This window comes from Hylobates moloch, unplaced genomic scaffold (genome assembly GCF_009828535.3).
Source record: "Hylobates moloch isolate HMO894 unplaced genomic scaffold, HMol_V3 SCAFFOLD_2, whole genome shotgun sequence".
Taxonomy (NCBI): Eukaryota; Metazoa; Chordata; class Mammalia; order Primates; family Hylobatidae; genus Hylobates; species Hylobates moloch.
In genome coordinates, this window is record NW_026652277.1 from 155,969,786 (window position 1) to 155,982,614 (window position 12,829).

General features: G+C 42.4%; 1 protein-coding gene across 1 annotated transcript in view; it reads left to right on the forward strand.

The window, feature by feature from the left end:
- ARFGEF3 (ARFGEF family member 3) overlaps positions 1-12,829 on the forward strand; it is a 186,519-nt gene that overhangs the window by 95,420 nt on the left and 78,270 nt on the right. The window contains exons 11-12 of the mRNA XM_032160177.2: positions 5,441-5,553; positions 6,619-7,529. Coding sequence (XP_032016068.1) covers positions 5,441-5,553; positions 6,619-7,529 — 1,024 coding nt within the window. The remainder of the gene's footprint in view (positions 1-5,440; positions 5,554-6,618; positions 7,530-12,829) is intronic.

Genomic DNA, 12,829 nt, shown 5'->3' on the forward strand with positions numbered 1-12,829 from the left:
TTAGGTGCTGTTTGTGCAGATATATGTGTTTATTCGCCTTTGCCAACGTTAGATTTCAAAATGATTTTATACTCAGGTTGCACATTATCCAAAAAAAGAGCTCTGACAGTCTCTGATTGCTAAGAAGAATCCCTTTGTCCCATTCTTTTGCCTCATTTCTCCCAAATGTCATGACTCCAGCGAGAACATAAAGGTTGTCCAGATTGCAGTAGCCATCCCAGCGTGCTACTTCACGGTTTTGAGGCAGAATTGGGTTATTCTGAAAGTGCTTCAAACAAAGATTCCTCTACCTTCTCTCAAAGAACCAAAAAGAAAAGTCATGAGTGTTTTTGTATTTGTGAATCTGTTCATAAAGGTCAAATTGCATTTCCTTTTGGTATCTCACCCCCCGCCCCACCAAAAACCAGAGTAGCAAAATTCCCTTGTTGATGATTAATTTATCTTAAGCAATCATTGCTGCCAACCAATATCTGAGAAGTTAAATTTGAATTCTTTCTTGGTGTTTTAACGAGATTTTATTGTAATGAGTATTGGAAAGTTCTGACCCACTATTTCTAGAAATTAAGGAGTAGCCCAGATTTAATGGCTGTTAAGAAAATCTATGAGCCCACAATAATAATTACCATTCTTTTTCTTGCCTACTATATGCCAGGCACTTCACATATATTTTTTTTTATTCATAATAAATTTGTGAGGTTGTATATCAATATTTATTTATTTATTTATTTATTTATTTATTTATTTATTTATTTATTTTGAGACAGGGTCTCACTCTGTTGCCCAGGCTGGAGTGCAGTGGCACAATCACGGCTCAATGCAGCATGGACCTCCTGAGTTCAAGTGTTCCTCCTACCTCAGTCTCCTGAGTAGCTGGGACCACAGCTGCACGACACCACACCTGGCTAATTTTTATCTTTTTTGTAGAGACATGTTGCCCAGGCTGGTCTCAAACTCCTGAGCTCAAGCAATCCGCCCGCCTCAGCCTTCCAAAGTGCTAGGATTACAGGTGTGAGCCACCGTGCCCGGCCATCAACTTTATTTTTACCAATTAAGAATGTTACTTCTTTTTCCCACCAGAGCTTCAGGCAATGGAGATCAAAAGGCCAGCTTTAAGAACTGATCTTCACTAGACGGGCAGATAAAATACAGCTTTGGAGGCCAGTGAGACTAGACCACTCTTCACCACTCAGACAGCAGTGGCCCTTCCCCAGGGTCCTCCCCTACTCCTGTTCAACTTGCATCCTGGAGGGGCAAGCATGGGCTTCCTCTGATTGGCAGATCCCCAGGAAGATGGGAGAGAAAGGTGCCAGTGAGGCATGCTCAGCTCCTTATCCTAAATTCACCAGTCTGATCAGGGGCTCTTCCTGTACCTGGAAGAAATGAGAGGAAGGGAGAAGAGAGGCCTAGAATTTTACTGCACTGGATGGATGCTCCTCCTCATAGAAGTGTGATGCCAGAGAAAAAGGAAATTCCCTCCCACAAAGAAACTTAGGCTTTAGGAGGTCAAATGGTTTGCCCAAAGTCCCAAAGAAAAAGAAAAGGTGCAAACCCTGGTCCGGCTGACCCTAATCCCACGGTCTTTTCCTGTATCATCCTTATCACTGGACTTGACTCTCACATTGCAGTGCAAATGACCCCCAGCAGCCCCTTTTCCTTGGTGTCAGAACAGCTGCCCATTTCAGAAGCCTGAGTTTAAGAGTCAGGGTTCAAGTCCTCTCTCTGCCACACACTGGCTTTGTGATATAGGTAAATCATTTTCTGAACTGAAGAGTTTTCTCATCTGTACATTGTTATAATATTCCAAAGGTTGCAAGTTCAAAATGCACTAAAGTTTGCCTAAGTACTTTGTAAGTATCAAGTGCTAAACAAATATGTAGTGTACTTATTGCTATTCTAAGGAAGAGAAAAAACATGGAGGCTGAAAATAGCTGGTTGAATTCTAGCTGGCCTCCCTCTCCTGCCTGTTTTATTCCTTTTGTCTTACTGGATTTATGTCCATAAATCACCACTGTTAACAATTTTCCCATTGCCCAGGGCTCTCTAATGGCTCTTCATTGACTCTCCCATCAAGGCCGAGTTACTGTGCCCAGCTTCCAGAGCCTTCTTTCATCATTTGCATTTTCCATCACTTCCCTGGATGCACCTTCATCCCATGTGGCTGATCTGCTTTGTGCAATTCCCACCTCCCCGCCTCTTCAGGGTTTCCTGTCCCTTATTCCTGTGGGCCACTCCCCCCTCACAGAATTGAGTGGTTAATTGCAACAGGCTAGATACCGCTGCCACTTCACATTAGCTTATTTACAAACTCCCTTAGGAAGATAATATTATGTCCATTTTCCAGATGGGAAAGCCTGAGGCTCTGGGGCAGAAGTGACTTGCCCAAAGTCCTTCATGTTGTGAGTCATAAGGCTAAGACTGTGAAGCCTGATATTCTAAGTATGGCTGCTTCTTTGCTATCAGAATCCTTGTCCTTCATGGCTGGGCTTCCTCAGACCACTGATCAGGTTCTTCTTGAAATTCCATCCCGCCATTTAGCAATTGATTATACGTCCCATAACACTGATTGTTTCATAATAGAATGGGGAACAAGCTTCTTGTCTCCTCAACTATACTTTTGTGTATAAATTGCTTCTATATGTTTTCCCCTAGTATTTAACACTATAATGCTTGAATCAGAATAAGTGTTTAGTAACTTTTGACTGACCAACAAAATGTCTATAAAGAGGCTATTTTATAAGCAGCAGCAACCTTTCTTTTCCCCTCAGAAATGACAGGCACTAGAGCAGTCACTGCCCACAGTAGAGCCACTTGGTACCTGGCTGCTAAGTAGATACTTTGCATATGGCATCCATAGGTCTCTAAATATGTTTTAAATAATTTCCTTTGTACTGCAAAAGGAAGTTAGTTATGTTTTTCTGTTCATCGTAGATGTTCTAGCTTCCCAGGGTCATTTTGCAGAGGTGAGGCTAGAATTTGATGGTAGCACCCAAGTAGCACATCCAGGCGGTGCTGCCCCAAGGAGCTCAGCAGACTAATTGGGGCCAGGATGTTCTGAAAAGCAGCGCCTCCACTTTATACAACAAAACCAATCATTTGGGAAAGTTGGTAACCTAGATACCAAAATGTGCAGGGCTTGTGCACACAAAGAAAACCACTGGGTACCCAGGATGTTTGTTTAGCCTTTTGGGGTTTGAAGGCTTGGTATGTTATTTCCCTGTTCTCGTTTTAGTTTGTCACTCTGCCATATGCACTGTGTGCCTATTGATCAAGGACATACAGGACATTTTTGCTTTTCAAAGCATAGCCCCTTTTCTGTTTCTGATTTCCCCTTCAAATGAACAGTAATGAAAAAGTACACCTTGCTTCCTTTTCTGTCCTATGGCTCGGCTTTAGAAGTTCCCTAGTCTTTATCAGACCTCTGGCCCCCCGGCCACTGATCCCACAACTCTCATTCCTACCTGAAGAAGCTGAGATTAAAACATCTTTCCTTTTAGTTTTTGTTGAGGGTTCTCCAGAAACCTTATCAATTCATCCCTTTCCCTCCAGATTCTGAAGCAATTGAGAAATAAGCACAAGATTAATGTGGGAATTAAAATAGATTATCTTGGGAGGCCAAGATGGGCAGATTACCTGAGGTCAGGACTTCAAGATCAGGCTGGCCAACATGGTAAAACCCCGTCTCTACTAAAAATACAAAAAAATTAGCCTGGTGTGTTGGCGCACACCTGTGGTCCCAGCTACTTGGGAGGCTGAGGCAGGAGAATCGCTTGAACCCAGGAGGCAGAGGTTGCAGTGAGCCAAGATTGTGCTGCTGTGTACTCCAGTCTGGGTGACAGAGCGAGATTCCATCTTTAAAAAAAAAATTATCGAATTTATTACCGGTGAAGCTGAACTTTAAATTATAGTGGGATCCCAGGAGACAGTGAGGTTTTCCACTCCATCTTTTGGAAATGTGCTTATCCTTCCAGCAAGGGATGGAGCATCGTGAGGCTCAGAGGGTCCAGCCACAGGGCTGCAGGCCTGTAGAGAGGGGCTGAGAGAGAGAGAGGGAAAGAGAGAGCCTGTCTGACTTTAGCCCCAGCATTGTCACTCTTTTTTTGATATCAAGAAAAAGTGGAAGCTTCATTTCTGTTCCTCCTAGAGAGCAGAAGTGTTCAATTTCTGTGGTAAGAAAGAAATATGGAAAGAGGGAAAGAGGAAAGCCACTTAAAATACAGCTTCTTCTATATAATGGACCTTTTCCTGCTTTGCTTGGACTATCAATCACTTTGAAAGTGAATGGACATACGATAGGACGTCTGCTGCAGACGCACTGCATTAACCATCTTTCCTTGAATCAGTCTAGCCTCGAGTTGACATTTTCTATAGACTTCTACCGTATGTATATAAAAATGTGTTAGAAATGAACAATTATGAACAGTCTACATAAGAAAACTTGTGAGAAGCAGTAAATGGGAAGATATGTATAGCTTTAACTCCTTGTATTAAAAAGCAGAAAACCTTAATGTCCTAATTCTCCAGCTTAGTTAGAAAAAAAGAATAGAATAAATACAAAGAAAGTAGAAAGGAGGAAAAATAAGGATAAAAGAAGAAAGTAATGTGACAAGGAAATATAGGGATTTTAAAAAGCAGAAAATGTTAGGACTGAAAAGCTTAAGAAAACTGAAAAACTGTTCTCAAGAGCAATAAAAAATTTCAAAACAAGTACAAATAAACAGAAATAAAAATGAAAAAAATACCTAGCTATAGATATTACACACATTAAAGAAATAAAAGAGGGTATTAAGGCATCTTTCGAACAGTAAATTTGAAAACCAGGTAAAATGTATAAGTCCCTAGGAAATAATGCAACTTTTAAAAAGTTGGTTCCAGAAGAAATTGAGGACCTGAATAGTCCTATAATCTTTAGAGAAATGGAGAAGTAGTTAAAGGATTCCCATTAAAATTCTGGCCCCATGTAGCTTTAGAAACAAGTTATACAAGCATTCAAGGAACAGGTAATTCCAATCTTCCATGAACTTTTTCAGCAGTGAGAAACAGGGCATACTTCTCCATCCAGTTGATGAAGCTAGCTGACTTGATACCAAAATAAGACAAAAAGAGTCCAGGAAGGTTATATTATAGGCCAATCTTACTAAAGAACAGAGATCCAAGTGTTTTCTAGTTCTGTGCTAGAAAAGATTTTTCAACAATCCCTCTGAGAATTTTCTTTGTCTAAGCCAGCCCTGAGCTGAAGAGCCAGGAGCCTGATACACACCATATGTCATGAAGAAAACCTAAATCAGCTTTACTAAGATTGGAAGTTCCAAATAATTCTGTTTCTCCTTATACTCTGTCACTCAGTAGGGAAAGTACATGTTTATTTGATCTCACAATTTAAAAACCTTGTGCTTTTTTGTGATATTCACATTTCTGTTACTCTTTTACCTTTTTCTTTAAGATACTCGGGAGCCCAGAGCGTCTCTGTGACTTGGCAGGCCCCAGCTCCACTGAATCAGAGTCCAGAAAAAGATCAATTTCAAAAAGAAAGTCTCATCTGGATCTCCTCAAACTGTATGATATTTATCCTTTTAGTTCTTTATTGAGGCTGCTTTTCTGAAGACTTTTAACCTTGCTTACAAATCCCTGAAATTTTAAAAAATTCTACATTATATGAAATGTGTCTATTTAATAATTCATCCACAAGCTACGTGAGAAGACATATCTCTATTATAATCATGGAACTTTTTATATTTTCATATTGACTTAAAACCAAATGTACCAAGTGAAATGTACAATAATTATTCATTGGGATTATTTTAGAGAAGAGCTTTTGATTTACAATACTGTAGCTATAGGATTTCTTCATATGTAGCCCCCCTAGAAAACTGGATATTATAGGGCTTGTAATAGTTGTATTCACATACATCTGTTCAGGAATATGTTTACTTTATAGAGGAAGGCCCACATTATCATATAACCATTATAACTATTTTCTATTTGAAACACTGAGCATAATACAAAAGTGAGATTGTTCGGGAAGGTCATAAATGCTCATCAGGAGCTTCTATTTGTACCCAAATAAACCAGCGAGCCAAGAGGGAGTGTGATTCAATGCAGACCACTTTTTTTTTTTTTTTTTTTTTTTGACAAAGTCTTGCTCTGTCGCCCAGGCTGGAGTGCAGTGGCATGATCTCGGCTCACTGCAACCTCTGCCTTCTGGGTTCAAATGATTCTCCTGTCTCAGCCTCCTGAGTAGCTGGGATAACAGGCACACACCAACCACACCTGGCTAATATTTTGTATTTTTAGTAGAGACGTGATTTCACCATGTTGGCCAGGCTGGTCTCAAACTCCTGACCTCAAGTGATCCGCCTGCCTCAGCCTCCCAAAGTGCTGGGATTACAGGCGTGAGCCACTGTGCCCGGCCAATGCAGGCCACTTTATCTGAAGATCTTCCTCTGCCCACCTAGGCATAGTTGTTTCCTTTATTCATTGCCCGGACCATTTTGTTTTATGCAAATCAGACTATCTGTTTTGAATACTATGCTGTTTGCCAGGCTAACACTCTTGTTCCTTTCAGAGATATTTTCTACATTTTATGCATTTATTCCATTTTCTCTTTTGAACACTGTTTAGCATCATGGACGGCATGACCGAAGCATGCATCAAGGGTGGCATCGAAGCTTGCTATGCGGCCGTGTCCTGTGTCTGCACCTTGTTGGGTGCCCTGGATGAGCTCAGCCAGGGGAAGGGCTTGAGCGAAGGTCAGGTGCAACTGCTGCTTCTGCGCCTTGAGGAGCTGAAGGATGGGGCTGAGTGGAGCCGAGATTCCATGGAGATCAATGAGGCTGACTTCCGCTGGCAGCGGCGAGTGCTATCCTCAGAACACACGCCTTGGGAGTCAGGGAACGAGAGGAACCTTGACATCAGCATCAGTGTCACCACAGACACAGGCCAGACCACTCTCGAGGGAGAGTTGGGTCAGACTACACCCGAGGACCATTCGGGAAGCCACAAGAACAGTCTCAGGTCGCCAGCCATCCCAGAGGGCAAGGAGACGCTGAGCAAAGTAGTGGAAACAGAGGCAGTAGACCAGCCAGATGTCGTGCAGAGAAGCCACACGGTCCCTTACCCTGACATAACTAACTTCCTGTCAGTAGACTGCAGGACAAGGTCCTATGGCTCTAGGTATAGTGAGAGCAATTTTAGCGTTGATGACCAAGACTTTTCTAGGACAGAGTTTGATTCCTGTGATCAGTACTCAATGGCAGCAGAAAAGGACTCGGGCAGGTCCGACGTGTCGGACATTGGGTCAGACAACTGTTCACTAGCCGATGAAGAGCAGACCCCCCGGGACTGCCTAGGCCACCGGTCCCTGCGAACTGCCGCCCTGTCTCTAAAACTGCTGAAGAACCAGGAGGCGGATCAGCACAGCGCCAGGCTGTTCATACAGTCCCTGGAAGGCCTCCTCCCTCGGCTCCTGGCTCTCTCCAGTGTAGAGGAGGTGGATACTGCTCTGCAGAACTTTGCCTCTACTTTCTGCTCAGGTTTGTAAACAATTCTCTGCTGTATAGTCAACAAGATTATTCAGAGCAGTTTGCCTTAATGGGCAATTACTATCATGCTTATAGTTTGAAGTGCTCAAAGCATGTTAATGAATCTTTGGGTTTCCCCAGTTTAAAGAGGGCAAAGAAATCTAAGACCTATTAGTGGTGGTTTATTTGAATTCTACAGCAGTCGATGGCTGGAATATACTATGAGGCTGATAAATGTATAGGATGTAAAGTAAGAATGAGAAGTAGCTGCATTCTAGAAAGGTGTTACTGATTTGAAACAAGATGACAATCTGTAATTCTTAAAATATTGAATTCCCAGTATGCGTCTATGTCTTGGTGTCTAAAATTCATAGAGCAATGTACTTTTGGTGTATCAAAATATAAACAATTTTGAATGCTGTCTTGGATCAGTTGCATGCCAAGTCCTCCCAGTATATTCTGAATTCTACTGAACATGCAAACGATGTGTGACAGTCCAGTATAGCTTGGTAATGTTGCATTCTCCCATCTCAGATCCTTCCGTCTGTTGAATTGTGACTCAGACCATAAACAGTGGTGCTGAGGGGAGTAGTGGCCAAATCACATCAGAAAATCATGCTGGTATTATTGAAGGGCAGAAGAGAATCACCTAGAGTTTTGGTGGAGGAAGCAGATAAAGAATACAGGGAAGTAGTAGCATTTCACATAGTAAATAATTATTTTTAAGATAGTGTTCTTGAAAGATAATACAGAAAGAAAGCAATTAATGGGTACATAAAATTTATGGTAGGAATAAATGTTCGTGTGATACCAAGGAGGTCATCTGTGCCTTTCCCTGAAGTACAAGGCTCTCTTGACCACAGAATACTGAGGCGAATGAATCTCCCTAAGCCTGTGTGCTCAGATCCAAAGGGCTGACCCTGGGAACTGACACAGAACTGCTAAAAAGCCACGATCACTTGCTCTTCTACCACCTAACCTTGAACTTCTGTTTGTCATTGTGCTTGGTGCATTTATCACAGTCATTTGTTAATGCACCCACTGTCCCTTCCACCATCCCCTCTCTAGACTCCCTGCTCTTTGAGGGCTGAGACCTTGTCTCACTTCCTTTTTATTTTCTAACAAAGAAAACTTCACACACATACATGAAAAAATTGTATCCCAGTTACTGGAACTTGATTAGAAGCTGACTGATGTGTAACTTAACAAGTATCTTTAAGAAGCTGACCAAATTGTCCTTTTTCAAGAGGGTAAGAAAAAGACACTTAAATCTCCATATATATAAGAAGGAACAAATTTTTTTTTCCTTTTTTTTTTTTTTTTTTGAGACAGAGTCTCGCTCTGTCACCCAGGCTGGAGTCCAGTGGTGCGATCTTGGCTCACTGCAAGCTCCGCCTCCCGGGTTCATGCCATTCTCCTGCCTCAGCCTCCCAAGTAGCTGGGACTACAGGCACCCACCACCACGCCTGGCTAATTTTTTGTATTTTTAGTAGAGATGGGGTTTCACTGTGTTAGCCCGGATGGGCTCGATCTCCTGACCTCGTGATCCGCCCACCTCGGCCTCCCAAAGTGCTGGAATTACAGGCGTGAGCCACTGCGCCCAGCTGGAACATTTTTTAATATGAGAATGATCCAAAGTTGTAGCAAGCACCAAAGGAGACACAGAATTTTTACTCCAGAAATTTTCACATGACCTAGAAAAGGATGTAAAGAGACATGATTTCTCAACTTTCCTAATTCTTATTTCCTAAGAATTTCATACCTTATTTCCTAATTTCACATCAATTTTTAAGGCTACCTAACATAATTTTTTTCCTCAATATTTTTTCTTTTGGAGTTAAATATAACAAATTTTGGATGTTTTTATTTGTGTGTGAAACAAGATTCATGTTTCATTGGAAGACTAGGAAAATGTATACTCTTCTTAAAAAATTATTTTCTCCCTAATATCTTTTATACCACTGTCATTAAATTTGACATTCTCTTGTTGAACATTCTAGGGGTGTGTTTTGTGCATGTTTGTGTCTGTCTCTCTTTTTGTCTCTCTCTCTCTCAGACACACCCACCCAAATCCTCCTTCAACCAACATTTATAGAGAGCTGAATTGTGCTATGTGCTAAGGTCCCAAGATATGTACAGCTTATTCTCAATCAATATTTATTGGTTGTAAATTGATGAAGTTGTTCTTCAGTCTCTCTCTCTTTTATTTTGTAGCAGGGTCTGACTCTGTTGCCCAGGCTGAAATGTAGTGGCTCAGCCTCCCAAGTAGCTGAGACTATAGGCACCACCACACCCAGCAAATTTTTTTTTCTTTTGTAGATACGGGGTATTGGCCAGGCATGGTGGTTCACACCTGCAATCCCAGCACTTTAGGAGGCTGAGACGGGTGGATTGAGTGAGCTCAGGAGTTTGAGACCAGCCTAGGCAACATAGGGAGAACGTTTCTCTACAAAAAATACAAAAATTAGCCAAGCATGGTGGTGCACCTTTGTCCCAGCCACTTGGGAGGCTGAGGCAGGGGGATCACTTGAGCCTGGGAGGTTGAGGCTCCAGTTAGCCGTGTTTCCACCACTGCCCTTCAGCCTGGGCAACAGAGCGAGACGCTGCCAAAGAGAGAGAAAGAGAGAAAGAGAAGAAAGAAAAGAAAGAGAGAGAAGAAAGGAAAGGAAGGGAAGGGAAGGCAAGGGAGGGCAGGGCAGGGCAAGGCAAGGCAGAGAGAAAGAAGGGAAGGGAGAAGGGAAGGGAAAAGGGAAGGAAGAAGGGAAAGGAGAAGGGAAAGGGTCTCACTATGTTGGAAAGAAGGAAATAAAGAAGAGATGAGGTCTCACTGTGTTGTTCTGGCTGGTCTCGAACTCCTGGGCTCAAACGATCCTACCGCCTTGGTCTCCCAAAGTGTCAGGATTACAGGCATGAGCCACTGCACCAAGCCTTTTGGTCTCTTAAGATGTGCAATAGTTCGGCCAGGCGTGGTGGCTCATGCCTGTAATCCCAGCACTTTGGGAGGCCAAGGCAGACGGATCACGAGGTCAGGAGATCGAGACCATCCTGGCTAATATGGTGAAACCCCATCTCTACTAAAAAATACAAAAAATTAGCCAGGCGTGGTGGTGGGCGCCTGTAGTCCCAGCTACTTGGGAGGCTGAGGCAGGAGAATGGAATGAACCCGGGAGGCAGAGCTTGCAGTGAGCTGAGATCGCACCACTGCACTCCAGCCTGGGAGACAGAGCGAGACTCTGTCTCAAAAAAAAAAGTTGTGCAATAGTTCATGAGCTGAGGGAGTTGTACATAAAGCCTCTCAACTTGTTCTTTGGAAGCAGTTGGTGGATCCTTTGAGCCTCTGCCTCTTCCCGGCTGGGAATATTCATATGGAGAGGTTTGGCAGCCTTGGCTGCTCCGACCAGCTTGCTGTCCCTCGTGCCAGGGCAGAGAGCCCAGCAAACATTGCTAGTCCCCAGAATAGCTGTGTATTAGAGCGCAGCATGGCCACTGGTTGCAGTAATAATGATGGCCTTGAGCCATCAAGAAACAGTAAAATTATAGTTAGGGTCTTCTATTTAGAATTAAAATTATCCAGGAGGCAGGTGGATCACTTGAGGCCAGGAGTTTGAGACCAGCCTGGCTAACGTGGCAAAACCGCATCTCCACTAAAAATACAAAAAATTAGCCAGGCATGGTGGCGCATGCCTGTAATCCCAGCTACTCAGGAGGCTGAGGCAGGAGAATTGCTTGAACCCAGGAGGCGGAGGTTGCAGTGAGCCGAGATTGCACCACTGCACTCCAGCCTAGGCAACAGAGCTACTCCGCCTCAAAGGAAAAAAAAATTAAAATTATCCATACAAAATAACTCCACTGCCAAAGTTTCAGCTATAAAATTTAGCTCTCAGATAACTTCTTCTTTATCAATACATCCCCAGTAATTCCAGATGAATGAATTGTCACAGTGGTGAGGACTGACTTCCAAGGGACCACCCTCATTTCTTATGAGAATTAAGAAACATAATCTTAGCAAAGTCTTTTTAAAATTTGAGGCTAAAGCAGGTCTTCAGTTTTGTCTTTTTGTACTTTTCAAATCAATACTTATTTATAGTACATGCAAAACCAGGGCTTGTGTGAATTTTTTATGTGGCCATAATATGGCCCTATAAATGTTGCAGACTGCCCAAATTTCAGAGTTCCATAAATTTCCCATCAGACCAAATATGTTTTATGAAATTATTTTTTAAACGTAGAAATCAATACATTGAAAAGAGACTTCACAAGCGTTTGGTTATTTTCAGATATCCTTTTATTGACTGTAATTTAGTTGTAGGTCTGTTTAATTCTAGTGACATCACAATATTTTTCTATTCAGGAGTTGGACTCTCCTTCCAAATTACAGACCCATCACTCTGTGGTCCTGTTACCAACAGCTAACTCTCTTCCATCACTGCTGTGGTTCAAATGGTGGCACTGTTCGTTGCTTTGGCTACCCCCAGCCACTGGGTGCTGACCTGCGTCCATCTCTGGACTGAGGCATGTCCTCTTGCCGCCTTGCAAGCGCCACTTCCATGATTATAAATTAACAAAAGAGAAACATTGATGCTCCACTGAGACAGGGAGATGGCAGATTTCCTTTGTTCCTCTAAGAGAAAGTTATGAACGTAAAAACAGAAGAGAGGGTGAAGGGAAAAAACTCCCTGAGTTATAAACCCTTTCTTTCACTCATTATTTATTTTGATGTCAAAAGCTTCAAACCTCACTTTGTCATAAAGGTCCATCAAGCCTTCATCCCTACCCTGTTATCAGGGGGCTGCTTTCTCGGCTGAATCACAGTCATTCAGTGTTTCTCAGTGACTCCTATCTTCAGACAGCTAATATGCCATTGAAATGAGCCTCCTTAATTCTACAGGATTCAAGAGAGCCTTTCTTTTCGAAGCAATTAAAGTTTCATATGGTAGGGGAGTTTGAAAATGTTCGGGCAAATAAGGTATGTTTTTTATAAAGACAGTGCTTGACATGAGCTGTGATCACTGCAGAAATGCCTCTTTGATCCTGGGTAGAACAAAGTGATATCTATGTAAGGTGCTTCCTCAGCACTAAAGGAAGGCAATTGATCAAGGGTCATGGGCACTGACTTTGGATTGCAGTTCCTTAGATTAGCGGTTTTCAGTTGCAGTCTTGTGACTTACTTTGACCAACTGTAAGGCTCGCTGCAAACAATATTTTATAAAGTGCCAGATTTCCTAAAAGATAGTGTAGCAAGTATAAATCTCAGTTGTACAAGATATATCTATTTCTTTACATTAAAACAAAGCTGACTCTAGCCCCGCAGC